This window comes from Manihot esculenta, chromosome 2 (genome assembly GCF_001659605.2).
Source record: "Manihot esculenta cultivar AM560-2 chromosome 2, M.esculenta_v8, whole genome shotgun sequence".
Taxonomy (NCBI): Eukaryota; Viridiplantae; Streptophyta; class Magnoliopsida; order Malpighiales; family Euphorbiaceae; genus Manihot; species Manihot esculenta.
Genome location: NC_035162.2, coordinates 12,549,078 through 12,576,508, shown reverse-complemented (window position 1 = coordinate 12,576,508; position 27,431 = coordinate 12,549,078). Strand labels below are relative to the sequence as shown.

Genomic DNA, 27,431 nt, shown 5'->3' with positions numbered 1-27,431 from the left:
ACCACCATATTATTGCAGCATACGGTACTAACTACTAACGAAGCCTAAACATATACAAAAATCTCCAATGATCGTTTGACGCGTGGACATAGTTGCGCAAAGACCGTGGCGGTTAGCCAATCAAAACCAAATGGGGCTCTTAATCGTCGTCATAAAGAAAATTATTTTGGAAGAGAAACCGGGGCCTTCGAAATAGCTCTCATGGCTTACGTCGAGCGAGGTCAGGAATTCTTTTTATTCTTCTTTACCTTTTGATTTAATCCATTTAAGGTTTTTAATCTTTGTCGATCCTTTCCAAAATGCATTAAGTTATGCAATTTGAGTTTGAGGAATTTTTTTGTTTTTCTTCATTGTGGGAAACTAGGGTTCATCTTTTGACGTCAAATTGGAGGTTGATGCTTTTCAGATTAAAGGGTTAATTAGAAATATAGGAATCCATGAAGTGGGTTTAATTTACGTGTTAATCTTCAGTTTTTAGTTTTACATGTCTGATGCTCTAGTGGGATTAATCTCAATTTGGATTGTTAAACCTGGATTTTGTTGTAATTCGCTTTTCTCACCTTTTTGAATTTTTTCTTTTAATAATTTTTTGTTAGATTGGATGTGTTTTGTTTCTCTAGTGTATACCTTTGATTAAATTGATCCTTTTGGGGTTTTAAAGATGGTGTTATTTGGCTTTGAGGTCTGGTTTGTGTATGTATATGTGCATTTTCGAAATTTGGAAGCTATTTAAGTAATGCTAAAGCTTTTCGTCAACTGCAAAAAGCCATACCTTAAAAGTATATTGGAGATTAGGATTCATATAACTGCCTCCAGCTACATTGGGATGGTTGCTGCATTAAGTTGATCTTCATGTTATTGCAGCACATCTCATTATTTCCTTCTGCTATTTGTGCTGCTTATTTCCCTCAAAAGTATAATGGAAAGAAATTCTGAGTCTTTGTAGAAGTATGATCAAGTAAGCATAATTTATTGTTTTTCAAAATTGCTTTTGAAGTATAATTTTTTTGCCTGCCTCTTCCTCCTCTTGTTGCCTTCTTTTTCTCTCTCCTGCATATGAATGCACTCTCATAGGCAAACCTTCGCTAATTGTTTTATAAAACAGCATCACCCCAAAGATTGTTTCTGGAATTTTTGTGCTTGCTGGTGCATGCACTAGCAGGTGCATATTTAGTTTCTTTGTTGTTTTGTGCATGTTCTTTTCATGAAATTATCAAGCAATGGACCGGTAGTTACTTGCATACCATTGTTCTTGATATGGTCTCTATTAAGTTAATTGTTGCCCAATATGTCTCTGTATTTCCTGGTAAGGTCATTTTAGATCTTTTAATTCACGTTGATTATCTAATTTTTCGTTTTAGTTCACCTCAAGCTGAAAAGATTTGTGTTTTTTTTTTTCAGACCAATTTGATAACAATCCATTTTAAGTTAGAAATTTGACATGTTCCCCGAAATTGGTAGCATATTATATTTCATGAAGGGGAAGTTATTGTAATTCTCGTTGGTACATATTCTTCCTCACAATACTGAATACTACTCTCCAGTCTTAGGTCTTCTGGTGACAATGTACCTCATGCTAGAAAGTTTTACATTTCATTTTTCAGTCTAACTTGTATGTTATTGCTAGCATTCTTCTTATATTTTGGAACATAGGGTTTAGTTGTCTCTTAATTCTATGTCATATAAAGTCTTTCCTTGTTCAATTGTCCATGAGAAGATGGGATTGTTACTGTTATGTCGTGCATTGAATGATTGAGTTGTATTAACTTGAGCTATGACTGATTGCATTGAGGTGCTAGGAAATAGACATGTTTGGTTATATTTTTGTAAGATTTCAAGGGGAAGAAATAACATAAGCGGAACAAATATAATTGCTGTGGCAGCTTTACACTCCAATTTTTTTGAGAGCATAAGTCAGCAACCATGAACATGTTCACATCTTTTTGTTCAGGTGTTGTAAAATCGAAACGATCAATATGGCGACTGAAAACTATCACTGATTTGTTCTGGGCTATTATAAATTTTATTGGTGTCTTCTTCGCTACTATGTTCTCGGTAACGCATCATTCCCATCGTTCTTTACTTAAATTTAGCTGTACATCGGCAATGATCTAAAGGAGATTATTATTATTATTATTATTATTTTGTTTTTGACCGTCATGTCTCAGATGGAAAAATCAAATGCTTACCGGAAAGGGTCTGGTTCTGGAAAGAAATGGGATGGTGGCCCAGGAGGGCCTGGAAGTGGACCATATGGTGGTGGGCCACGTGGTCCACCCCGAGGCTTAGATAATGTTCGCGGAATTGACCATAGTAAGTTTGTTTGCTTTTTATTCTATATATTTTATGGATGTTCAAGTGGTTGTTTATTCAGGTTTCTTAATGAAATTTTTTCTGAAATGTTAGGTTCACTCCCTGCCTGTGGTTCCTGCTGCGGTTAATTGCTGAGGCATTTTTGTGGTGCTTTTTTCTACTGCTTTTGGTTTTAGATGTAATGTAATAGAAGTTCAGTATTTAACATATCTTTATAGTGAGTTGTCATAACATATACTTGTCAATGAATTGAATCGAGATCTTTTGCAAGTTCTAAAGGCATATCTTCTGAATGTATAGGTGCCTTGGCTGCTAGATAAACAACTTTGTGCAAATAATGTGACATTATGCTCATCTGCATGGAAGGCAATAATGCTTCTATATTCAGTGAATGAGTTCCCTTGAGAAAAAAAGGGTAAAGAGTACAGATTTGTTAAGAGATAAATTTAGGAGACTAAAATAAATGATAGCGTAAATTATATATTATAAACTAAGTTAATTCTTATAGAAGATATAAAAATATATATACATGTATATATATTTTGTAGAAGTTTAGGAGGTTAGAACTCTCTTGAAATAAATTTAACATATACATAATTTTTTTCTAAAAGTTTAGGAGGTTAGGACTCTCTTAGTCCCTCACTTCAATCACTGTACTTCAATTTTCAAATGATGAGAGTTAAGGGTAAAAACACTATCAAAAAACTAAAATAAAAGCAGAAAATATTTTATGCTAAGAGACTTCTACATATCCAAATAGACAAGCTCATACAGAGTATAAAATAAAAACTAATTTTATCTCATTATTTTTCTTCTTCCCCTACAAACTATTCAGACAGAATGTAAGCCTATAAGTTTTCATCAATACTGAAATTATAATTTTTTTAGCAAGTATTTGAGTAGGAGATTAAACCTGACGGCCACCTGGTTTGGTTTAGTTTAGTTTAATGACTGAAAGTATATGCAACTTAAATTGAGATTCAAGTTAGAGTCCTATTGTTTCATCTCCTATTTAAAAATATCGCCCACCCAAAAAAAATAAAAATACCTTGCTAATAATTTTTTCCATGATGAATTCTTGTAAATTAATTTTATCTATTATTAAATTCATTATTTAAAAATTTTGATGATGAAATTTATAAATGGGTGAATAATATAAATGAAAAAACTTTCTTTTTTTTTATAACAATATTTATAAAAAAATATTATAAAAACAATATTTATAAAATTAAAATTTTTAGAAGTAAAAATGACCATTTGTTTATGTATTAAAAATTAATTCTTAAAAAAAAAAAAAGTAAAATGAAAGGTCTATTGTATCACAAGCATCAATTCAAAGTGACCCACCAGTGCCGACAACTGTATAGTCATCATAATCATTAATGCCATTATGAGTGGGTTGTTGCAAAATGTAACCGTTAAGAGGTCAATGATGTACTGCCTTTTGAATTTTTTTTATTATTTTTTTTCTAAGAGTGTCATTATATTTATTATAATTTATCAAATAAAAGCGTGATTTTTAATTTTTTTTTAATGAAAAAATTAAGAAAAACAATAAATATTAGCTTTTCGACCATTTATACAAGTGGGAATGAATATATTTACAATATTTTTACAATAACAAAATACTTTCTATATTTTTATATGTAATCAATAGTTAAAAACTTAATACTCATGAGTATATAATTTTTTTAAACTCTTTTTTTTTTTTTTCAATTGGTATTTTGAGAGTATAAAAATATCTCTTTCTTCATCTACTGCCTTCAACCAGCTCAGAACTTCATGCATTCCTGTTGTTTCGGCCCAAACTGAACTCTCCATTAAACCACAATTAGTCATACTTCCTCCAAGAAAGCACCCCATATGATCCCTTAAAATCCAGCCAACTCCCGCAATACCTAAACTTATTGAAATTCGCATCCGCATTTAACTTCACCATATTAAATTTAAGTAGACTCCATGTGGCTGCCGACATTGTCATAATCGACTGCAACTTCAGAGCTCTCCTTGTCGCTTCCACTCTCCATTCCATAACTAATTGATTTGCTGTTATTGATATAGCATCTGGAGTTCTTCCTTTCTGGTTCCAAACTAAATCATTACGATACCTCCACAACTCCCACAGAACTGCTGTACATTCCTCCAACCATTTCATCAACTCCTCTTATAACTACACCAATGCCATGCTTCTCTAGTAAAAGACCATTCAACTAAAATATGAAATGTCGTATCAATACGCTGATCATTAAATATATGAGTTTTACCAAAACCTATAAATTAGTTCTTATTCAAAATTTGTATAATAGTTAACTCTTTAAATTTTAAATTCATTAATATTTCAAAAAGAAAATCAAATTTATTAAATTAATTAGTCCATTATTTATTAAAATTATTTACTTTATAAAAAAAAATCAAATTGAAATTGAATCAATCTGATGAATTCAAATCATCTAATTTCCCATATGTTCCGATTATAGCTCATAATTTAGAAAATAATAATTTAAATTGAACTAAAAAAACTAATTAAATTCCACATCATACTAACTATAATCAACAAATAAATAAAAATAAACACTATAATCAATAAATAAGTTTCAAACTCTATCTCATCATTCAATCAGATATTATAATTACCTAATCACATATAAGAAGAAATTAATATAAAAAAATAATAAAAATTATAATTTTAACTATTTTTATAATTTAAACTCTAAATAATGGAAAATAACTTCACATAAAATTAAATTAAAATCTAAATAAAATCTATTAAAATCCTCTAAATAACATAATAATAAAAATTATATAAAATAAAAAAATATCAATATCATATTTCTTTAAATCAACGACTTATTTGAAAATTAATATATCTCCACTATTTATCTTTTAGTTATCATTTATATTTTAATTTTTATCTATAAAAAATAAAATAAATAAATAAAATAATATTATTTTTAATATTTTTAAAATGAATAGTTTATAAATTCATCCGATTCGCGTAAATTCAATCTCAAAACGGATCGAGTAAAAAAATTTATTTTAAAAGTGAATTTCAAATCACTTATACAAATTCGAAACGTGTGATTTCGAATTGTTCGTGGACTCGAACCAATTTTAACAGTACTGATGATAATTGACTTCTTAATCTAAATTTTCAGTTAACCGATTGGTCCGAAATTTAACCAGTCCGGTTTGGACAGTACGGTGGCCACGTCTATATACTCCCCACAGCATGCCTAGTTTTGGACTTATGCACGCTTTTGGTGAGCTATTTAAAATGGTAATGGCAAGGACACGAATTACAGATAGACGCTTGGGAGATGTTGGCACAAATGGGCAGAAATTCATGGATCCTGCTCAAGAGTGAAAAAGGGGTTGAAGTTTGATTAATGGTGAATTAGTTTTATTTTTATACAATTACCAATTTGTTTAATAGATTTGAAATTTAAGAGCTTATTTACTATATAAATTTTATATAAACACTAACTTGTGGGTTTTTGATAAAATTCAAAGAATTAATTGATTTTGTATGAATAATATATAGAATTAATAATAAATAATTGTATATGGAAGTGTGTTTACCCTCACTTCCTTAATAGGGATTTTATCAATTGGATGCAAGTGGAATGAATCATTATTCATCAATAATAGACTATTGATCAGATAGTTTAATACACCTTTGATAATTATAAAATAGTGCCTAACTTATTACTAAAAAATTCATTCACTCTCATATCTTGAGATTTAAAAAATAGAGTTTACAGTATTGGTGTAAATTTGATCGGAAAAAAAGATTTTCTTTCTTTTTATTCTTTTTTCTTTTATTTATTAGTGACGTCTAACCGTTTCGCTGTTACAGTGCTATCTGTCTCTGTCGTTCAGATCCGTACGTACGGATGTGTCAGGGTCTATCTCCACGCCAGACGACCATTTAATTGTCTCGGCACACATGCAAGTAGGGCTATGAGATGACTGGACATTTTTCCCTACCTCTTATCACGTTACCGGACTAAGCTTCCTCCAGATAGACCCGCGCCTTGCCCAGCCTGTTTCACATTATCGGACTGGAATATGTGGCTTAAGGCTGATTTGCTTGAGTAAGCCTGATGAGCCTTGGGTCTGCACTCTTCCTTAGGGCCTAATCTTTCCGGAAGCCCGGCGGTCATCAGCACGGAAGGAAAAGATGTTTTTGATAAGATTCATCATAAAATCAACATCAAGCTTCATGTCCTCAACATCTCATGTATTAATTGCTAGCAATGCATGCAATTTGCTTTAACTTGCCTCTGCTCGTGACAGATTACTTTCTTTACTTTTCTTCTTTTCTTTTCCTTTCCAAGGAAAAAAATTATATCCCAACTGTGACTACAATTGATATGGAAGCCATGTTTAATTATAGTCACAGTTTGATGGGCTAAGCATGAAACGGTTTGGATTCAAAATCTAAGAGAAATCGATTTAATTAGCCGATACTTATTCGTTGGATTGGGATTAATTTGTGAGGATTTTGAACTAGGATCTGTATATCTGCAACCCTGATGGCGGAATGAATAGGGAAATTTAATGAGCATAGCTTTTTCTTGTTTAGAGAAGTGATGATTTCGAAATGGACAAATTCAGCTCTGTTTAATTTATCTCTATTCTTTGTTCAATACGATTCCTACTCTGAAAGAGTTGGATATTTAATTTTTCACGTTGGATTTGGTTGGAAACCGAAACTGATGGGGTTAGGTATGGTTTAATTTATTTAAAATTTTAACTCTGACCAATCCCATCGCTAACTTGCTGCAAGCCCATGCCCATATAATATTTCATGTGATGTTCGGATTTGCTTTCCAAATATAAATGGCTTCGTTTTAAATGAATCATATTAGAAAACTGAAGAACAAAAAAAAAAAAGAAAAAACTGATTTTGACAAATCGTAAAGAATCGTGGAATTATAAATTTCACAAGAGCATCTAATAAGGATGCTGCGGTAAAAAGACAGATCTCAGATTAAATATTTATTTCAAATTTATGTATTTTGATTAATTTAAATATCTAAATTATTTAATTTAGCAATAATTGAGCTCGTTTTGGCAGAGCTCAATGTAAATGCAATAATCCAAAAAGTCTTCCAGTCTATATATATCAACAAGAAGTGGCTGCTAGAAAAGCTTATCAGAGAGGATGGAGATTGAGAGAGTGCAAGACATTGCCTGTCTTTCAAAAGACACCATCCCAGAAGTGTTCATTAGATCAGAGAACGAGCAACCAATAATAACCACCGTTCATGGCGTAAACCTTGAGGTGCCAGTCATTGACATGAGCGAACTAGATGAACAAAAGCTTACCCATTTGATAGTCGATGCTAGCCAAAAATGGGGAATGTTCCAAATAATCAACCACGGCATCCCTGATGAGATTATGAACCAGTTTAAAAGTGTGGGTAAGGAGTTTTTTGAGCTTCCACAGGAAGAAAAAGAAGTTTATGCAAAAACACCGGGAACCAACTCTGTAGAGGGCTATGGAACATCTCTTCAGAAAGAAATTCAGGGCAAGAAAGGCTGGGTTGATCATTTGTTCCACAAAATATGGCCGCCTTCTGTTATTAACTACAAGTTTTGGCCTAAAAATCCACCTTCTTACAGGTTTGAGACATTTTTTTTTTTAATATTCATGGTCGTCCTTTTGTTGTTTCCGACACTGTTTGGTGTTTTTGTCTTGGCAGGAAGGCCAATGAAGAGTACGCAAAGAGCTTACATGGAGTGGTAGATAAACTATTCAAGAGCTTGTCAGTAGGGCTAGGACTTGAAGAGACTGAACTGAAGGAAGCTGCCGGTGGGAATGAGTTGGTTTACCTTCTTAAAATAAACTATTATCCACCGTGCCCACGGCCAGATCTGGCGCTTGGGGTGGTGGCTCACACTGACATGTCGTGCATCACCATTCTTGTGCCCAATGATGTTCAAGGTCTTCAGGCTTCTAGAGATGGTCACTGGTACGATGTCAAGTACATCCCTAATGCGCTAGTCATCCATATCGGTGACCAGATTGAGGTAACTCTGTCGTTCTCTCCAAAAAACAAAAAGTGAATTTTTAAATATTTTGTCCTTTTGCATTGCGAGACTAATAATCAGGTTGTGAAATTTTAACTTAACAAATAATATTGATGGATTTGGGCTTTGGCAGATATTGAGCAACGGAAAGTACAAGGCTGTGCTTCACAGGACAACGGTGAACAAAGACAAAACAAGAATGTCATGGCCAGTGTTCTTGGAGCCTCCGACGGAGTTCACGGTGGGGCCTCACCCCAAGCTCGTCGACGAAGAAAATCCGGCCAAATACAAGACCAAAAAGTATGGAGATTACTGTTATTGTAAGCTCAACAAGGTTCCCCAGTAGTGGTAGTTGTGTGCTGAGATGAGTGGTGGAAGAATGTGAGAGTGAAATAAACTTAAGGAGGCTTATTGAGATTATCTAGTAATGATAAGTTGTATTAATTCTCTGTCATTTGATTATTGAAAAATAAATTAAAATAGATTAAGCAGCAATAATTTTTTTTTTTTGTAAACAGGAGTTGGGAGTCGAACCTCATACTCTCAGATCTATTAGGATGCACTTTCCACCAGGCTAAGTCTCGGAGTGCTAAGCAGCAATAATTTTATTTTTTTTAAATTTTTTTCTCTCATATAAACATATAAATTAAATATTTTATTTTCTAATTTATTTTTAAATAACAGAAATATTTTAAAAATATTAATTAAATTCATCATATTTATATTGATGATCGCTGGATTTTCCTACTCCCAATCTTGGGTTTAGATTACGGCCACGCCCTATGAAAGGAAGGTCCGCACGCCCTCTCAAGTAAAATAGGCCCGGATCATTAGACCCCTGAGGCCGGACTCCACCAAATTCTTCCCCATCGAGATCGGCCCAGCCCGTATAACCTCCCCACGGATTTCTTCTCCTCCTGGGTTCAGCGTCCAGCCCAGCTCTCGGTGCAACCCAGAATCCAGAATGAGACTCGTCGTACAGCCTGACAGATCCGCTCAAGTGTATGCACGGGGGAGAATCAGAGGCCGTTACGCATGGAGCAGGCGCCTGATATCCTCGTACGCCCATATCTGTATGGCAGAGACGCGTGGTCCAATTATGGGAGAGCCGTTATACGTCACCAGCCAGCAGGAAAAAAAGGATAAAAAGGATACCCTTTAAAGAGATAGGCCAAGTTTTATTCTTCAATACATAAACTCTTGTAAAATCCTATTCTATTGGATCTCAGATCATCATATATAAATATTTTAATGAAGGGTAATAAAATTTTTATTTTTTACTTTTATTTTTATTAAAAATTAATATACTTGCTTCTCTTTTAATTTATATCTACAAATTTTAAATGAAAAGAAGGATGATAAAAAATTTTAAAATTGTATTAACCGAATAAGTTTAATTTTTTTATCTGTTTATTTATTATCAATGAGGAGCTCTCCCTCTCGTATGGATTAGGTTTATCGTACGGCTATCGGTTTGTCCACGTCCTTCGTTTGACAGTCACAAGTCTCACCAACTTCCACGCACCGTTATTTTATCCTTTTTTAGCTGAACCTATTAAAATTTCTCTCCCTTTCCTTTCTGTTTTCTTTCCTTTCCTTTCCTTTCCATCTTCATTTATTACAGTAGGCGACGGATCATTAATTACCATTAATTATGTATCAGCAGTTGCTTTCTTTAATTACTGTTTTTTTCCCCAACATTTGACCGTGATTGGATGGGGCTTTTTATCAAACTGGATGTTGAAGAAATTTTTTTTTTTTTATCAAAGTGAATTTGTCTATTTCATCAAAATGCTGCTTTTTTTACATGTTTTTTTAATAATTTTTTATTTTAAATTTATTGTTTTTTATATTATAATAATATATAAATTGATTATTATAATTTTATTTTATTTTTAATTTTTTTAATATTTAATGCATTTTAGTATTTTTAAAATAAATATAATTAAAAAATTAATGAAAATTTATTGTTTAATATATATATATAAAATTAAAGTGGATAAAAATTACATAATAAAAAATAATTATTTTTTTTTAAGTCAGCCCGTCAACGGTCATACAAGCGAAATGTTCATTAAAATAATTTTAAGGCAAGACAAATTCTGAATCAAATTTATGATTGGCAGTCAAATGCACTTTGAGTAATTGAACTAATTTTGAACAATAAAATTAAATTAATAGTCCGTTTTAATTTAATTTTTTCTGCATAAGGTTATAATTTTGAAAATAATAATTGTTGTTAGCTCCTAATAAAATTATATTTTTTCAATTATATAAGTTTTGAGACTCAATTATCTGATTCATTTGAATAGGTTGTGGACATTCATAAATAGGAATACCCCAGGATGCAGAGCATTCACCACTTTAAAAAATATTATTTTTTATTCTATAATTTTTTTTAATTTCAAAATTATTATATACTTTTTTTATATATACTACTCTTTTCATTTTATAATTTTTATTTATTTTTTTATTATTTTAAAATTATTATTTATTTTTCTTTTTAAACTATAATAACACATAAATTCACTATTATAATTTTATTTTACTTTATTTTATTTTAAAAAAATCTTTCAAAATATCTCTTAATATTTAATAAAATTTAATAAATTTAAAATAAATATAATTAAAAAATTATATTTTTTAATATATATAAAAAAGATAAGTAGATAAAAGTTACGATACAGAATAATATATGATGACCGCCGGATCACAGCCACCCAAGAGAAGGTCAGCTTCAAAAAAACGAATTAAGCCCAGAGCTCTCAAAGTCCACCCCGGCAGACCGGTCCAACGCCTCTTGTCCTGACCCAAACATGCGAAGCAGGCTGGATTACTCCCTACCCCAGATCCAGTAGGAAGAAACTCAGCCCGATGACGTGACATAAGGAAAGACAACAGATCTAGTCACTTCGCAGCCCTGCCCGCATGCGCACCGGAGGAAATTAAATGGCCGTCTGACGTGGAGAGAGGCTCTGGCACATCCGTACATATGAATCTAAACGGCAGGGATGGGTGGCATTATAGTAGAGAGGCCATTAGGCATCACTAGCAAACAAAGGGAAGGGAATAAAAGGGGAGAAGCTTCTTTCTCTCCATTCAAGCTTACTCAATCACTGTAAACTTTATTCTCTGGATCACAGAACATCAATTGACGCCGTCTGTGGAAACGAAGGAGATCTTCTCGTCACCGGAGTTCCTTTCCTGCAACAACCCACTGAAATCCACAATGGCAAACCACAATGAAAATCACACTGTTAACACTCCAAATGACCTGAGCTCTGCCCAAGAAGGGCAGCAGTTCTCTTTCTCCAACCCTACAACTCCGACCAACCAATCACCAATGTTGCTTAACCCTTTGCCCAGCTTGGCAGGGAACACCCCCCGAAACACTATTTCCAACCAAAAACTCCAAACTATAGCCCTCCAACTATAAAATACTGCCCATTAGCTGGGACAAGTGATGCAACAAAGGGGTCTCAATACCTCATTAAATGTATTTCCCGTAGTAGAGGGAACCCCTACCATAGAACCCCAACCCACCTTTAACCACCCAATCCCTCAGCAAAGCAGCTATAGAATTGGAGCAAGGAGCAGAGGAGTTGATAGGGAGGAGGAGCCAATGGCTAGAGCTCACGGCAGAAGAGTGAGAGAGTTCATCAAGAATGACAAGGCATAAAGCTATTTTGCGGAAACTGCCAGGAGGACGGAGAGTGAAGAGTGGAAGAAAGGGTATCGCCTGGAGAAGAGACCTAGACCTGTGTAATACCCGGCTAGACTCCGGTATCGGAATTCCTACCGTCCGGTGGAATCTCGGATGTCGGAGGCCTCTAGGAGGGTAAAATCATGTTTTCATAAAATGTTTTAATATGTTTTATGTTTTAATCAAGAAAGAAAATGAGTTTTTGCATGAAATAACCTTGGAGGAAAAACTCAGGTTCGGCCGCCGAACCTCAAGTTCGGCCGCCGAACATGCAGGCATTTCGGGTGTGCCTTAGGCCCCCGAAAGCATAAGTGAGGGAAACCAGGTTCGGCCGCCGAACCTTATGTTCGGCCGCCGAACATGGCATGCATGCGGAGGCACGTTCGGCTCCCGAATGTGGCCTGGCCAGCCACCTATAAAGGGGTCCCTTAGCCGAAAACGGACGAGTTTTTCTCTCCATTTTCGGCCAAGGTGAGCTCTCCGCCGTCCCTCACCGATCTTGAGTTTCTTCCTTCAAATCTTTCACGATTTTCACTAGTTTTCACTTTGTTTTGAAGATTTTCAAGTATAAAGCAAGTTTTGGAGCTTTGAGGTTCAAGAAACCCAATCTCTCCCATCTCCGAGCTAGGGTCGTTTCCCTCTCGATCTACAAGAGGTAAGGGCCGATCTTGAGCTCACTATATATTTTAAACAAGTTTTATACAAGAGTATGGAGTAGAAATGCCTGTTTAGGTTGTTTTGAGTTTATGGGTTTAATGTGTGTTTTTGAGCAATGTGGGTATGTTTGATGTGTTGTAGTTGGGGTTTAGGCTAGTTTGGGACCCCTATGAACTTGTATGCTTGATTGTGTATGATTGGGAGTGTTGTAGAATAGGTTTATGCATGTTTGAAAGGTTTGGGAGGCGTTTGTGCATGTTGGAGCTGAGTTTCTGCCACTTTGGAGAAACTCAGGTTCGGCCGCTGAAGGAACTTTCGGCTGCCGAATGAACTTTCGGCCGCCGAACCCGCTTGTGGAAGCAGCCTTCGGCTGCCGAAGCCTGCCCCCGAAAGAGGACTTTCGTCTCTGGAGGGTAGTTTCGGCCGCCGAAAGTGCCGTCGAACATGCATGAGTTTCGTCTCTGTCTGGGAGTTTCGGCCGCCGAAGGTGCCGCCGAACCTGCCTGACTTTCGGCTCTGGAGGGACTTTCGGCCGCCGAACCTGCCGCCGAAAGTGCCCTGTCCAGCCCTTCTTTGCATGTTTTTCTATGATTGTTTCATGATGTTCTAGGGGATTTTTGGGGAGTAGTTTAGAGTTATGTTCTAGTATGTTTGGTCCCTCATTTGAGTCCATCTGTGTAGGTTCGGACCCGAGGAACCGAGGACCCCAGCAGTGAGTCAGCTGCTTCAGTCTTTGTCAGAGCTAGCTGAGGTGAGTAGAATAAACTCTTATCTTTTAAATAAATGAAAATCTTAGCATGAATCATGCATCACGGATGCCATGTGATATTTTAGGTTGTTAGCATTAGAAATCACGAATATGTTACATTGTATAATATGTTGTTGATGTGGATGAATGTTGAATGATCCTTTAGCCGCACTACGTTATGATATGATGCGGAAAGACCAGATGTGGCCTGCACTACGCCCCTGGCATTATGTAAGAGAAAGACCGGAAGTGGCCTGCACTACGCCCTTGGCATGATTGGATATGTTATGATATGTTATGTATAAGAGAAAGACCAGATGTGGCCTGCACTACGCCCCTGGCACTACGCCCCTGGCACTATTGGATTCAGTAGTGGGCTATTGGTGACAAGTTCATCATTGATGTGAATTGTTTGTGATATGTTGCATTTCATGAAAGCATGAAAAATAAATTGAATATTATATTATTCTGCTCACTGGGCTCTAGTAGCTCACCCCTTTCCCCCTTATCCCTCAGGTTTGCAGGTACAGGGTAGACCAGGAGGTCGGCAGGAGTAAAGTCTGATTTCATGTAATAGTTAGAAATTTGTGGACATGATGAAATTGTAATGTAATGTCTTATGTAGTCATGATATGTAATAATGATATTGAGGATTTGAGGTTGTGCTTGACCCTATATGTATGGTTATCCCTTTGGATACATGATCTAAAGAATGTTTTTATGATGTTTATGTTCAACCAAGCTAATGTATGCATGTTGGGTTACCCCATTGGAGCATTTGATGAGAGCTCCAGTGTGTGGGTTATGTTATGTTATGAGTATATACAGGTTGAGCTTGGTTTATGGAAAGAAAAAGTTCACAGGTTTTTGAGTATGTATGATCATGTATGGGATTTGGCAGGTTTACAGGTTATATGTCAGGCTTGCTACGGGTCCCGGCAGCCTTAAGCCGATCTGGATCCTAGCGTCGGTAGCGGTCCGATTTTCGGGTCGTTACAACCTGGAGGAAGAGTGAGACCGGCTGCGGTTGGAGGCCTTAGAAGCTCCCGAGTGAGAACCCTTAGAGCCTGACGCCAGAGCGCGAGAAGAAGCCGTGGTAGGAGGAATGACCCGACCAGTTGACTGGGGTAGATAATCTTGGCGACCTCCTGAGTCGCATTAGCCACTAACATGCTAGCTCGGAAGGCGTCCAGAGCAGTCCTCATGCTCTCCCGAGATAAGACAAAATTCTTTGGTGACTTGATCTTATCCATGGGGAGTTCGGAAGCTGCAAAAAATAAAAATCAAACGAGTTAGAAGTATGTCCAATAGAAGATGAAAATAAGGGAGAACAATACATTAACAAAGCAAATACCGGCGTCCTTGCAGTCCTGAAAACTGGACACAAACATGTACTTCTCAACATCATATTTTCACTTAACAGAAGTCAGTCTGAGAAGGCCGGCCTGCTCAGAGAGGGTCAGTTGAGGAAAGTCATTGCAGCCTGGGGGCACATCCCTCCAAGGGAGATCTACTTGCTAGGATAATCTGGGACCCCTTTTCAGCTCTACCATGGCTAACCCCTCTGCCTAGCCTTTGATGGAATCTTTGTGCCTCGAGAAGATAGACAACCCTCCTCGAATGGCAAAATAGTAAAAACACTGGCTAGCACGGACCAGAAGAAAAAAGGTAAAAAACAGACGAGCTATAGGGGTGAAACCCAGCTTAGACAGACAGACTCAAAGGAGCACATGAAGAGAATCGAATTGGGAGCGAGCATACGAGGAGTTGTACTGAAATACTAAAAGACCTTAACAAATAACGGGGAGAAAGGGAAGGTTAAGCCAAACTTGCGTTTTTTGACAAAAAAGACTAGGCTAGGTCCCTCTGAGGGTTAATAAGACCAGAGGGAGGAGGATCGGGAAGAGCAATCCTCTCGTTGCGGTAAGGAGCCCTAATTCGAAATAGAGGGGTATCTAAATACTCCCGAAAAAAAAGGGTCGCAAGAGAATAAGGGGTAACATTGGACTCTAGGTTCATGATATCAAGAAGTTTGGGACTGTCCATTGCAGTATGAGAAACGTACCTTAAGGATGATTTCACAGGAAGACTGGAGAAAGGAGCACACAGAGAGCAGAAAGAGAAGAAAGATTTGGCAGAGATTTAAAAATTCGAATTTGGAAATAACACAGGCGAGGAAGAGACATTTTAAGAAGAGCTGCTCTTGGGCTGCATGGTCATTATGAGGTCCTAGGGATTTACCCCCTCATCAATCATGCAATAACTGCTGAGGAGGTAAAGGGGCAATTGATGACCGTCGGGCCACAACCACCTAGGAAAAGGCAAGGCCCAAAGAAACGAATCAAGACCAGAGCTCCCAAAGTCCACCCGGCAGACCGGTCCAATGCTTCCTACCCTGACCTAAACATGCGGAGCAAGCCGAGTCACTCCTTAGCCCAGGTCCAGTAGGAAGAAGTTCAACCCGGTGACGTGACATAAGGAATGACAACAGGCCCAGTCACTTCGCAACTCTGCCCGCATGAGCGCCGGAGGGAATTAAATGGCCGCCTGGCGTGGAGAGAGGTTCTGGCACATCCGTACATGCGGATCTGAACGGCAGGGATGAGTGGCCTTGTAGTAGAGAGGCCGTCAAGTGTCACTAGCAGATAAAGGGAAGGGAATAAAAGGGGAGAATCTTCTTCCTCTCAATTCAAGCTTACTCAATCAGTGTAAACTCTATCATCTAGATCACAAAACATCAATATATAAATTGATTATTTTAATCGTATTTAATTTTATATTATTTATAAAATAATTTTCATTAAATATTATTTTTCTAAGTGAATATTGATGTATCTAAAAATAAAATTGAACTGCGGCTAATAAATTTGTAAAAAAAAAATATATTAGATAGTTGGTGCATATAACTAGCAATTTTAAAATTCAAATTAATAATATAATAAAATAGATGAATGTAATAAATTATTTCGAGTTTATAATGGATGGATAAGAATGCATATCTTGATTTTTGTATATATTTATTTTTATATCATAAAAAAATAAAATTAATTATCGAATTTTTTAAAAATTTATTTGATATCGACTAATAAATAAGAAATTTCATATTTGTAGATATAGTAAGAATCTGCTAAATTATATTTAATAACGGTAACTTTCCACAAATATTTCATCTATTTATAACATTTGACATATGAAATTTATTAAATCGTTGTTACGTAATCCTATTTTATAATAATAACTCATAATTTACTTTTGATAATTATTATATCACATTAAATATTTAAGATATCTCTCAATGAAAATTGAGAAATTAAACTAAACTTAATGTTTTAAATTGAGAAATTAAATGAAAGTTTTAGCATGATTCACGCATCATGAATGCCATGAGATGTATTAGGGTGTTGCATTAGAATTCACGAATATGTTGTATTGCATAATATGTTGTTGATGTGGATGAATGTTGAATGATCCATTAGCCCTCATATGTTATGACATGATGATATGATATGGAAGACCAGGTGTGGCCTGCACTACGCCCCTGGCACTATGTAAGAGAAAGACCGGGTGTGGCCTGCACTACGCCTCCGGCGCAATTGGTTATGTATGATATGTTATGTATAAGAGAAAGACCAGGTGTGGCCTGCACTACGCCCCTGGCATGATTGGAATATGTAGAGGGCTAAATGGTGACAAGTTCATCCTTGATGTGATTTGTTTGTGTTGTGACGCATTCCATGTTATCATATGTTTTAAATACTATGTTTTATTATTCTGCTCACTGGGCTCTAGAAGCTCACCCCTCTCCCTTAACCCCCAGGTTTGCAGGTACAGGGTAGACCAGGAGGTCAGCAGGAGTAGAGTTATGTTATTGTAATAGCTAGATGTGGACATGGATAATATGTAATGTAAAAGTATGATATAGTAATGTTATGTAATGGTGCTTATGAAAGTTTAGAGTTGTGCTTGACCATAGTATTATGTTAATCCCTTTCTAATACATGATCTTAATGTTTAATGATGATTATTGTAAACCAAACTTAATTTATGTTATGTCACCCCCTTGGAGCGTTGATGAGGATTCCAAGGTGGGGTTAATGATTATGTTTATGTTTAGTGCATGCACAGGTTGAGTTTGGTGATTGAATGGAAAGAAAAGTTCAAATTGTCATGTATGTTGTTGATCATGTATGGGATTAAACAGGTTCACAGGATGAATGTTTGGCTTGCTACGGGTCCCGGCGGCCTTAAGCCGATCTGGATCCTAGCGCCGGTAGCGGTCCGATTTTTGGGTCGTTACATGGAGCTAGCCGAGTCACTCCCTAGCCCAGGTCCAATAGGAAGAAGCTCAGCCCGGTGACGTGACATAATGAATGACAAAGGCCCAGTCACTTCGCAGCCCTGCCCACATGTGTGCCGGAGGAAATTAAATGGCTGCCTGGCATGAAGAGGGGTTCTGGCACATCCGTACATACGGATCTGAATGGCAAGGACGAGTGGCATTGTAACAGAGAGGCCGTTACGCGTCACTAGTAGATAAATGGAAGGGAATAAAAGAGGAGAAGTTTTTTTCTCTCCATTCAAGCTTACTCAATCACTATAAACTCTATCATTTGGATCACAAAACATCAATATATAAATTGACTATTTTAATCGTATTTAATTTTATATTATTTATAAAATAATTTTCATTAAATATTATTTTTCTAAGTGAATATTGATGTATCTAAAAATAAAATTGAACTGCGGCTAATAAATTTGTAAAAAAATATATATTAGATAGTTGGTGCATATAAGTAGCAATTTTAAAATTCAAATTAATAATATAATAAAATAAATGAATGTAATAAATTATTTTGAGTTTATAATGGATGGGTAAGAATGCATATCTTGATTTTTGTATATATTTATTTTTATATTATAAAAAAATAAAATTAATTATCAAATTTTTTAAAAATTTATCTGATATCGACTAATGAATAAGAAATTTCATACTTGTAGATATAGTAAGAATCTGCTAAATTATATTTAATAACGGTAACTTTTCACAAACATTTCATCTATTTATAACATTTGACATATGAAATTTATTAAATCGTTACTACATAATCCTATTTTATAATAATAACTCATAATTTACTTTTGATAATTATTATATCACATTAAATATTTAAGATATCTCTCAATGAAAATTTATATTTTTAAAACATATAATTAAAATATTAATAAAAAATATTTTTTTAATATGTATAAAAACATAAGATATATAAAAATTATAATTAAGTGAGTATATTATTATTAATAATTATATTATATAAAATTTTAAAAATATTATTAAATAAATTTTATCATATTAACAATAATAATTAATAAAAATATATAATATTATATTTTATTATATATGTAATTTTTTAAAATAAAGCATTTGTCCTTGCCTTTGCCTTAAGTTTATGTTAATCTTCAATTTTATTATTATTATTTTTTCTTGAAAAAAAAGAAATTGGCGTTGTTCTGACAAATTCACCTTTGTTTGGTAAAATGTTCTCTTGCCACTCTTGATTTTTTTTTTTTTTTTCTCTAACCCTTATTTGATAAAAATATCAGGACAAATTAAAGAACTTCGATGGGAAACAAAAACAATGAGATAAGCTCAGGTCTAAGACTAGGGGCATTTTAGGAAAGATGCTTAAATATATATAGGGTAAAGTATTTTTAATCACTAAATTATATTAAAATTGACACATAACTGTACAATTTAATTATTTTGATTTTATTAAACTGAAAATTTAATTTTAAAAATAATCTAAAATTTTAAATATATATTATAATGCTTTGGAAAGTGAATTTTTTTTAAATAGTCCAATTGAATTAAACAATTTTTTAAAATATTGGTCTTCACAAAAAATTATTTGGTGCACGTGGCTGAATTAGTTTCTCTCTCCCTCGCAGGTGAGTTAGGTTTCTCTTGCGGTCTTTTGGTTGTCCACGTGGCCATTGGAAAGGCGTTCACATCCGTCGATCTGCCATTCACAAATCTTACCAACCACCGTCATGGTTTGTTTGCCACTCGCATTTTTTTTCTGTTTTTTTTTTTTTTTTTCTTAACCACTCGCTCCTGTAAGTACGAACATATGTGGAAGATAATAAATTAAAATATAATTTCAAAGTAAGAGAAAAACATTAAACCCTTTTTGACTATTCCATGTACACATTATTTTTTAACAATCACATATGTAATAGTCGATGATAATTAATTATTGCATTCCAAATCACAATCAAATTAAAAATTCCTTGAAGCAAATCGCACCAAACAGCCTTAGAATGACCTCTCCGTGTTTCCACCTTCATGTCTTTTTCGCCCATTTATTAGAGTGCGCCCCTCAATCAATCCAATCTTTGACAGTAGTTCTATTGATGACAACCACTTTAGAGGGAGAAAAACAACGAGATAAGATTACGTAAAATAATGTTCTGAATTTAATTCAATTTACAAAATTCACTTTTGCCTATTAAATATTATACTCTATTCGTTCTATAATTTAATTTATATATTATTATAGTGTAAAAAAATAAATTATTAAAACAACTAAAAATAATATATAAGGATGAGAGTATTACTCTTTGATTGTCATGCAAAACTTGCATTTAAAGTTGAAATTGGACAAAATTTTACACATCATGCGCATCTTGACCCATCAACTAACCAAGGCCCATACAGAATCCACCCACTTAAAAGCTCATAAAAATCCCAGATCCAAGAGAATTTTGGAGATAGTAGTAGATTTTATATTTCTTAATGATTAAAATATTCCTCTAAATGGTCAATATTTTATTTTTTAATTAAAAATTATTTTTATTTATTATTTTAATAATAAAAAATTGAGAAATTACTATTTTAATTTTTAAAAATGGGTGACTCTGTGAGTTGTATCCATTATTTTTTTGTTTATTAACATTATAAAATAATTTTAATTTTTAAAATATAAAAATTAATATTTTATAGTATAAAAATAAAAAAAATCAATTTAGACAGATTTCAACTATAATATGTAAATATAAATTAATTTTTAATTTTAATTAAATATAAAAAATTTTATACTTATACAAATCAATTTATATGGACTTTTAAGTATAAAATTAATTTTTATTTAAGTATAACATTAATCTTTAATTTTTATACTTACAGGAATATAGAAATTAATTTTTAAGAAAAAGTAAATTTATTAATTATTAACTTTTATAATTACAGAATATTTATTTTATATTTTAAAAATTAAAATTATTTACTATAATAACAAATAAGAAAAATAATGAATAAAACATATAAGTCAACTGATTTTTTAAAAATCAATAATAATTTTTTAATTTTTTATTATTAAAATAATAAATAAAATAATTTTTTATTAAAAAAATATTGATCAGGTCTTTAAAAAATGTAAAACCTGTAATCAATCCTCTATTAACATCAATTTGTATCGTTTATTTATAACAATAGAATTACTAATGCTATTGAGAAGCCATAAGCATTTTCATTAGTGGTTTGTGTTGCCTTCATATTTGACCTGCTGTGATTGTAGCAAAACTGTTCAGATATTTTATTTAGCTGAGTTAAAATTTTAATTCAAATACCAACTTTTTTAAAATGGGAGATTTAAATATAATCCAGCACGATATTTTTATTATAAAAAACTCTATCATAATCTTTAAATTTTATCGAGTTTAGATCTCAACATTTAGATTTCAACTTAATCTCTGAAATTTAAATATCATTAACAAAAAATAGCACGTGACATTATTTTAATTTTTTTTATAAAATGATTAGATGCCTAATATTATAACTCTTATACATACACATGTATATTTAATTTTAAAAAGTGAGGTGGCTTAATCTCTCAAATTTAAATATTATTAATAAAAAATGTCAGATTATATTATTTTAAATATTTTTAAAATGATTAGGTGGTTTAAAATATATATGAGTTCGCAATTTGCCGTAATTAAAGTAAATTTATGATTTTTGATAACCGTTGGGTTCCTTCACCCCTGTATAAGGATCGGCCCATGAAAACAGCCCACGATATGAAAGTTTCCAGATCTTTCCCAAGAGCCAGACCTGGCCCATTCCGCCGCGAGATTGTAATCCACCTAAACTTTCTTTACAAGCTGGCCCAAACCCTTTGAGTCCACAGTCCAGCTTTCTCCATTCTCGGCCACAATCCCACCTTCTTGTCCGACCCGGAAGACAGAAAACGGCTAGCCTTTCTTGCTAGCGGGTCCCCTTACATGCGTGTTAGAGGCGAATCAAAAATCGTTATGCATGTAACAGGAACCTGATATATTCGTACGTCCGTATCTGTACAGCAGAGACACGTGGCCCAACGACGCGGACTCCGTTATATGTCATTAGCGGACGAAAAGAAAAGGATAAAAGGGGAGACCCTTCCTTCAGACCTCCAAGTTTTTCTCATTACCTACAAAACCTCTGTAAAATCCTATTTTCTGGATTTCAGATTATCAATTTTGTTTAGTTCACCTAACTGAATTAAATTAAGTAATTTATTTTTTTATTAAAAAAATTATTAATTTTTTATAAAATAAAAAAATATTAATGAAACAAAAATAATTTTTATATTTACAAGTAGTTTCTTCAACTAAACAAAATTTATATATATAATTGATCTCCCCAGCTAATCAATGCCGATATTCTAGGATATCAAAGCATATTTTAACTAATTTGACCTTTTCTTTGGAACTATGGTTTGGGCAAATTACCATTTTGCTTTTTCATTCTTCATTATTTTTAATTTAACAAATTAATTAATGAATTAAAAATAGTTAATAAAAAAATATATATATAAAATAATAATTTATTTTTAAAAAATTAAGGTATTTTTATTTTTTAATGTAAACAATAAATAAAAATGAATGGAAGATGGAATGTGTATAAAATAATTAAAATTTAAAATTTTTGTTATCTTTTTTCCTAATAGAAAAACCTATGTTGATTAAAATACAAACTCTACAATAACTCACCTTTCATTAATTGAATTCCCATGTTTAAACTGAAAATTAATTGAAAACGTTGAAGATATTGATACTGATTCCGTTATATAAGAAGAAATTAACCAATTACAAACATCAATCCAAAGAAAAAGAAAAGGGATCGGATTTCAACTGGATCTCAATGGTGGTGGAAAGAGTTCAAGTCATTGCCTCTAACAGCAGAGACAGAGACAGAGACATCATCCCTGAAGAATTCATCAGATCGGAGCAGGAGCAGCCTGCTCTCACCACCGTCCATGGGCTCGACGCCGGCATACGGGTGATTGATATGAGCGACCCAGATCAAGAAAAGGTCAATAATCTGGTCGTCGAAGCAAGCGAGGAATGGGGGATGTTCCAAATCGTTAACCATGGCATACCCAGCGAGGTGATAATGAAATTACAGAATGTGGGTAAGGATTTTTTCGAGCTTCCGCAAGAAGAGAAAGAAGTTTATGCTAAACCACCAGGTTCTAAAGAAGGCTATGGAACATTTCTTCAAAAAGAAGTGGACGGCAAGAAAGCTTGGGTTGATCATTTGTTCCATAAGATATGGCCTACTTCCTCCATCAACTACCAGTTTTGGCCTAAAAATCCACCTTCTTACAGGTTCCAGGCTTTTTTTTTTTTTAAAAAAAATTGATATTTATTTTTGCTTAGGTCAATGTATATAGGGCAATGTATTTACGTTTAAATTTGAAATTTCTTAGTCTCTATAATCAATTCTATAATCAATGTGCTAAAGCCCATTGGTAAAATGAATGAACTTTTAACCAGTTGTTAGCGGTGGCTGCAGGGAGGCCAACGAGGAGTACGCAAAGCACCTGCAGAAGGTCGCGGACGAACTCATGAAGATCTTGTCATTAGGGTTAGGACTTGCAGAGAATGAACTAAAGGAGGCAGTGGGTGGGGAGAACTTAGAATTTCTACTAAAAATAAACTATTATCCACCTTGTCCACGCCCAGATTTGGCTCTTGGGGTGGTGGCTCATACTGACATGTCCTCCATTACCATTCTTGTACCTAACGATGTGCAGGGCCTCCAGGTCTCTAGAGATGGTAAATGGTATGATGTCAGCTATATCCCAAATGCCCTAGTCATCCATATTGGTGACCAGCTCCAGGTCTCTCTCTCTCTCTCTCTCTCCTTCTCAACCCTAATGAATCATTAATTGCATGGACTGATTTTCATTATTGGATTGTTTTTGACAGATTTTAAGCAATGGGAAGTATAAGAGTGTGCTTCACAGGAGCACATTGAACAAAGACAAGGTAAGAATGTCATGGCCAGTGTTCCTGGAGCCGCCGTCGGAGTTCAGCGTAGGTCCTCACCCCAAGCTCATTAATGAAGAGAATCCACCCAAGTACAAGACCAAAAAGTTTGGTGATTATTGCTATTGTAAGCTCAACAAGATTCCCTTTTAGTTATTACATTGATAGATAAAAACCTTGTGTACTATTTTAATCTCTAGCAACTCTTTGAAGCTTATGTGTTTGTAGTCATCGGTTCACAAGTGGTTGGAACCATGGTTTGGGCTATCATGCTCTGGTTCATTCTTGGCTCTATCCACCGCACCATCAAAATTAATTTTGATAAACACTTGGGGAGGTGTCAACTCCTTTGAAAATGAATATATATGCTGTATAAATATAAATATGAATTCTGAAAAGGGATTTATTTTATTGTTTGATAAACAAAAGAAAATTTTCTCGGTTCTCTAATGTTTTTGTATTTGAGGCTTCTCTTCCACTGTAGATTCTTAATTAATTAAAATTTATGACTTCGTAAATATAAATAAAGAATTGCAAATTTTCATGTTTCAAAGCATTCACATGAGTACCGGGAATGGAGAAAATTATATATATATTTTGCTGGATCAAATGAATATAAAATTTATTAAATTTTTAAAGGTAATCTGTTGTTGTATGAATTAATTATATAATTCATTCTAAAATCTTAACTCATAATTTTGTTAGTTCAGAATTTATTTGCAAATTCTATTAATTAATTTTGTCAAATTAAATAAATAAATTTGCAATATTTAAATTCAGAATATTAAATAAATTTGCAATATTTTTATTCAAACAAACATGTGTGTAACCTGTAAAGACTCAAAGCCAGACAATAAGAAAACTCAAACAAACAAGACCCAACAAGCTAAAGCCCAAACATCTGCAGAGAGCCCTAACTAAACTAACGAGAAACGACAGCCACCCACCACCATTCAACAACACAGAATCTGCTCCTAGCACTGCTGTCCATACGATTCACGCGATTTGAATTTATGTGAAATGAGTTCAACTTTTATTTGGGTAGACATGCAACAAAATTGAATTCTAGTAGCATTAATAAAATGCAATTGTAAAATTCTAAGAAATTAAATGTATAAGGTATTAATCATAAGTCGATCTATAATATCTTCAATGTTCATGTAATTTGCGAAACCAAATTAGGAAAAATCTATGTAAACTAATGATCGTTGGATTTTTGACACTAAGACTGAGGCGGCACTCTGAATATGGACATAGACCCAAAGTCCATTAAATCTTGCTGAGTAGACCAGTTCAATATTGCGCCATTTTGTCCGTGACAAAAACATGCTAAATTGACCTTATATTCGGGTCCACCAAATATGCTAAACTGACCTTATACTTGGGTCCACCAAATGAGAGTCCAGTTCGGTGACATGATGGGAAGTAGAAAAGCGGGTCTAACTAACATATGCTGGTATATTCGTACGTATGGGTCTGAGTGATTGGAATCTGACAGTTATGCGTCAATGAAAAAAAAAGATAAAGAAGGAGAGACATGATCATAAAAAAAGAATAAAGATGGAAAAATGTCATCATTCCAAGTTAAATTTATGCTGAAAATTTTATTTTTTAAATTTTAAAATATTATTAACAAATTTAAATTTAAATATTTAATAACAAGTTAAATAGTGAAAGAGACGGCCCAGCTGAATAGGTCTTTGCTAAGAGAGGATCATTGTAACATTTTAAAAGCTTAAAACTTGTGCATAAGTTTCATTTTCTAGGTTTCTTCCTTCCTTTTTTTTTAAAAAAAATCTTCTGCTCGGATCTTGTTGTTTGTTAGTGTTATTTGCTGATTTCTACACTTATCCAACATCTCCAAGACAGGAAAAAGAAGAAGAAGAAGACGAGCACACAGTAATATAATGCTTCAGCCGCATGAACATGAAAATATCTATAGAAAATTTATTTTCTCAAGCAAAGATTTTTTTTTTTTTTTAAAGGAGCTCAAGTAGAGATATTTACTTGTGGGGCGTCCTTGTGAAGCTGCTGCATTCCAGGTGTATTCCAGCAAGAGGTCTCTTATTCTATATAATAATATCATAGCATTATCCTGCCATAATCAAAGGATCATTTTTGACAGAGACAACTCCTGAGGAGCCAATATGAGTCCACTTTACTAGTGTCAGCTTTAAAATCATCACAGAAGCTTCCATGGACCCTTAGAGTTTTGATCGACAAAAATTGCTTCCCCTTCATCTCCATGCCAATGCCACGAGGCCGTCGGCAGTCGGCACCTTTTCCTTTATAAATATTATCCTTTATTCTCTGGGTTCACACAATGGTCAAGCTACAGACACGAAGAGAGAAGCCATATGTGTGGCTTTTGCGAGTTGGAGGCTCCTGAGTCTGTCGATATCATGGCCAGTGTTGTCTCTCGAGTCTGTCAATATCATGCCCAATCCTGAATAATTCAGGGGCTTGATTCCAAGCACAAGTTACCGTAAAAATAATTCCCCAAAAAGCTTGCATTAGAAAAATCTAGCTACTTGTAATATCATTGCATTTGATGATCTGTCCAATTCCCATGTTAATATATGCTACACTTTTTAAATTGTAATCATTCAACTCTACAAATCATTTACATACTTTGAAAAAAAATATAGTTTATAAAGCAATAAATTTTATATTATATTTCCTAATATATATATATAATTATTAATTTATTATAACAAATTAGTATGTCTATTAATTATGGTTAATTTGTACTTTATTCAACCTACTATTTTATTTTAATGAAATGATATCTCAGAAAAAAAAAAAAAAGAGTAGCAATTAGGACCCACATTCCTCCTATACCCCATCCACACTATTGAATTGATTTGCATGACCCCTGATTGATATTTGATTCTCCCTTCCCGCAAGCTTACAACCGGCATGCATGCGCTGCAAACACATACAAAACTTAATTTCAATTTTTATTTTTTTTTATAACAGATCTACTATAGATATATTATTCACATAAATTAGGTATATATAAAAATTACTAAAATACTAATATTAATGGGCCTTGACTAGCCCTAGTTAGGACCATTAAGTTGTGAAGCTTGAAAGCTGAAAGTCCAATTGCAGCTGGTCAAAAGCATTTCTGCTAAGTAGATTGCTAGATTCATATATATGTACTATAATATTCCAAGTAAAAGACCAGACAGTCCTTTGCCTTAGAAAGTTCTTAACATAATGTGAAGGGTACCCCACGTAGGAACTGATCATGTTCATGTGTGTTAACCTCACCCACTTGCCACTATATACCTGTTCATATCTTTAGTCAAATGACCCACCTACTCCTTACATTTTTAATTTTTTTTTTTGGTTGCATTCAAGCCTATGCTCCTGTGAACAAAAACTTTAATTGTGAACCCCTCTCTCTCTCGTTCGCTGGAGGGCGAAAGTCTCTTTGATTTATTTTGTTTTTTGGTGCTTTGTTCGCCTTTAATTACCATTGTCATGTACCCATCTTTTATTTAGAACGTGAGTTTCTCCCTCTCCACCTCTAAACGGAGTTGTCTTTTATTTATATTGATTTTAGATAAATCTGAACTTATTTTGAGAGTTCATTTTTAACATTTGTGCTCTCTTTATTTTGTTAGTTGAATACTTTACCGTTTGATGCATGCAAGT

The 27,431-nt window shown here is 33.9% G+C and overlaps 3 protein-coding genes across 4 annotated transcripts; all 3 read left to right on the top strand.

The window, feature by feature from the left end:
• Positions 1-70: 70 nt before the first annotated feature.
• LOC110606006 (selenoprotein K) lies at positions 71-2,700 on the top strand. The gene is made up of 4 exons (XM_021744719.2): positions 71-220; positions 1,952-2,055; positions 2,169-2,313; positions 2,407-2,700. The coding sequence occupies exons 1-4, from the start codon at positions 202-204 to the stop codon at positions 2,439-2,441; spliced, it is 303 nt and encodes a 100-aa protein (XP_021600411.1). The 5' UTR covers positions 71-201; the 3' UTR covers positions 2,442-2,700.
• A 4,751-nt stretch (positions 2,701-7,451) lies between these two features.
• Positions 7,452-8,844, top strand: LOC110607889 (flavonol synthase/flavanone 3-hydroxylase). 2 transcript variants are annotated; one of them, XM_043953075.1, is made up of 4 exons: positions 7,452-7,941; positions 8,022-8,349; positions 8,483-8,741; positions 8,780-8,844. In XM_043953075.1, the coding sequence occupies exons 1-3, from the start codon at positions 7,481-7,483 to the stop codon at positions 8,693-8,695; spliced, it is 1,002 nt and encodes a 333-aa protein (XP_043809010.1). In that variant the 5' UTR covers positions 7,452-7,480; the 3' UTR covers positions 8,696-8,741; positions 8,780-8,844. The 2 variants fall into 2 exon arrangements, with proteins under 2 accessions (XP_043809010.1, XP_021602747.1); XM_021747055.2 differs by having other exon boundaries at positions 8,483-8,844.
• Positions 8,845-22,540: 13,696 nt separating this feature from the next.
• On the top strand, positions 22,541-24,214 carry LOC110609989 (flavonol synthase/flavanone 3-hydroxylase). The gene is made up of 3 exons (XM_021749840.2): positions 22,541-23,105; positions 23,293-23,620; positions 23,709-24,214. The coding sequence occupies exons 1-3, from the start codon at positions 22,639-22,641 to the stop codon at positions 23,919-23,921; spliced, it is 1,008 nt and encodes a 335-aa protein (XP_021605532.1). The 5' UTR covers positions 22,541-22,638; the 3' UTR covers positions 23,922-24,214.
• The last annotated feature ends 3,217 nt before the right edge of the window (positions 24,215-27,431 follow it).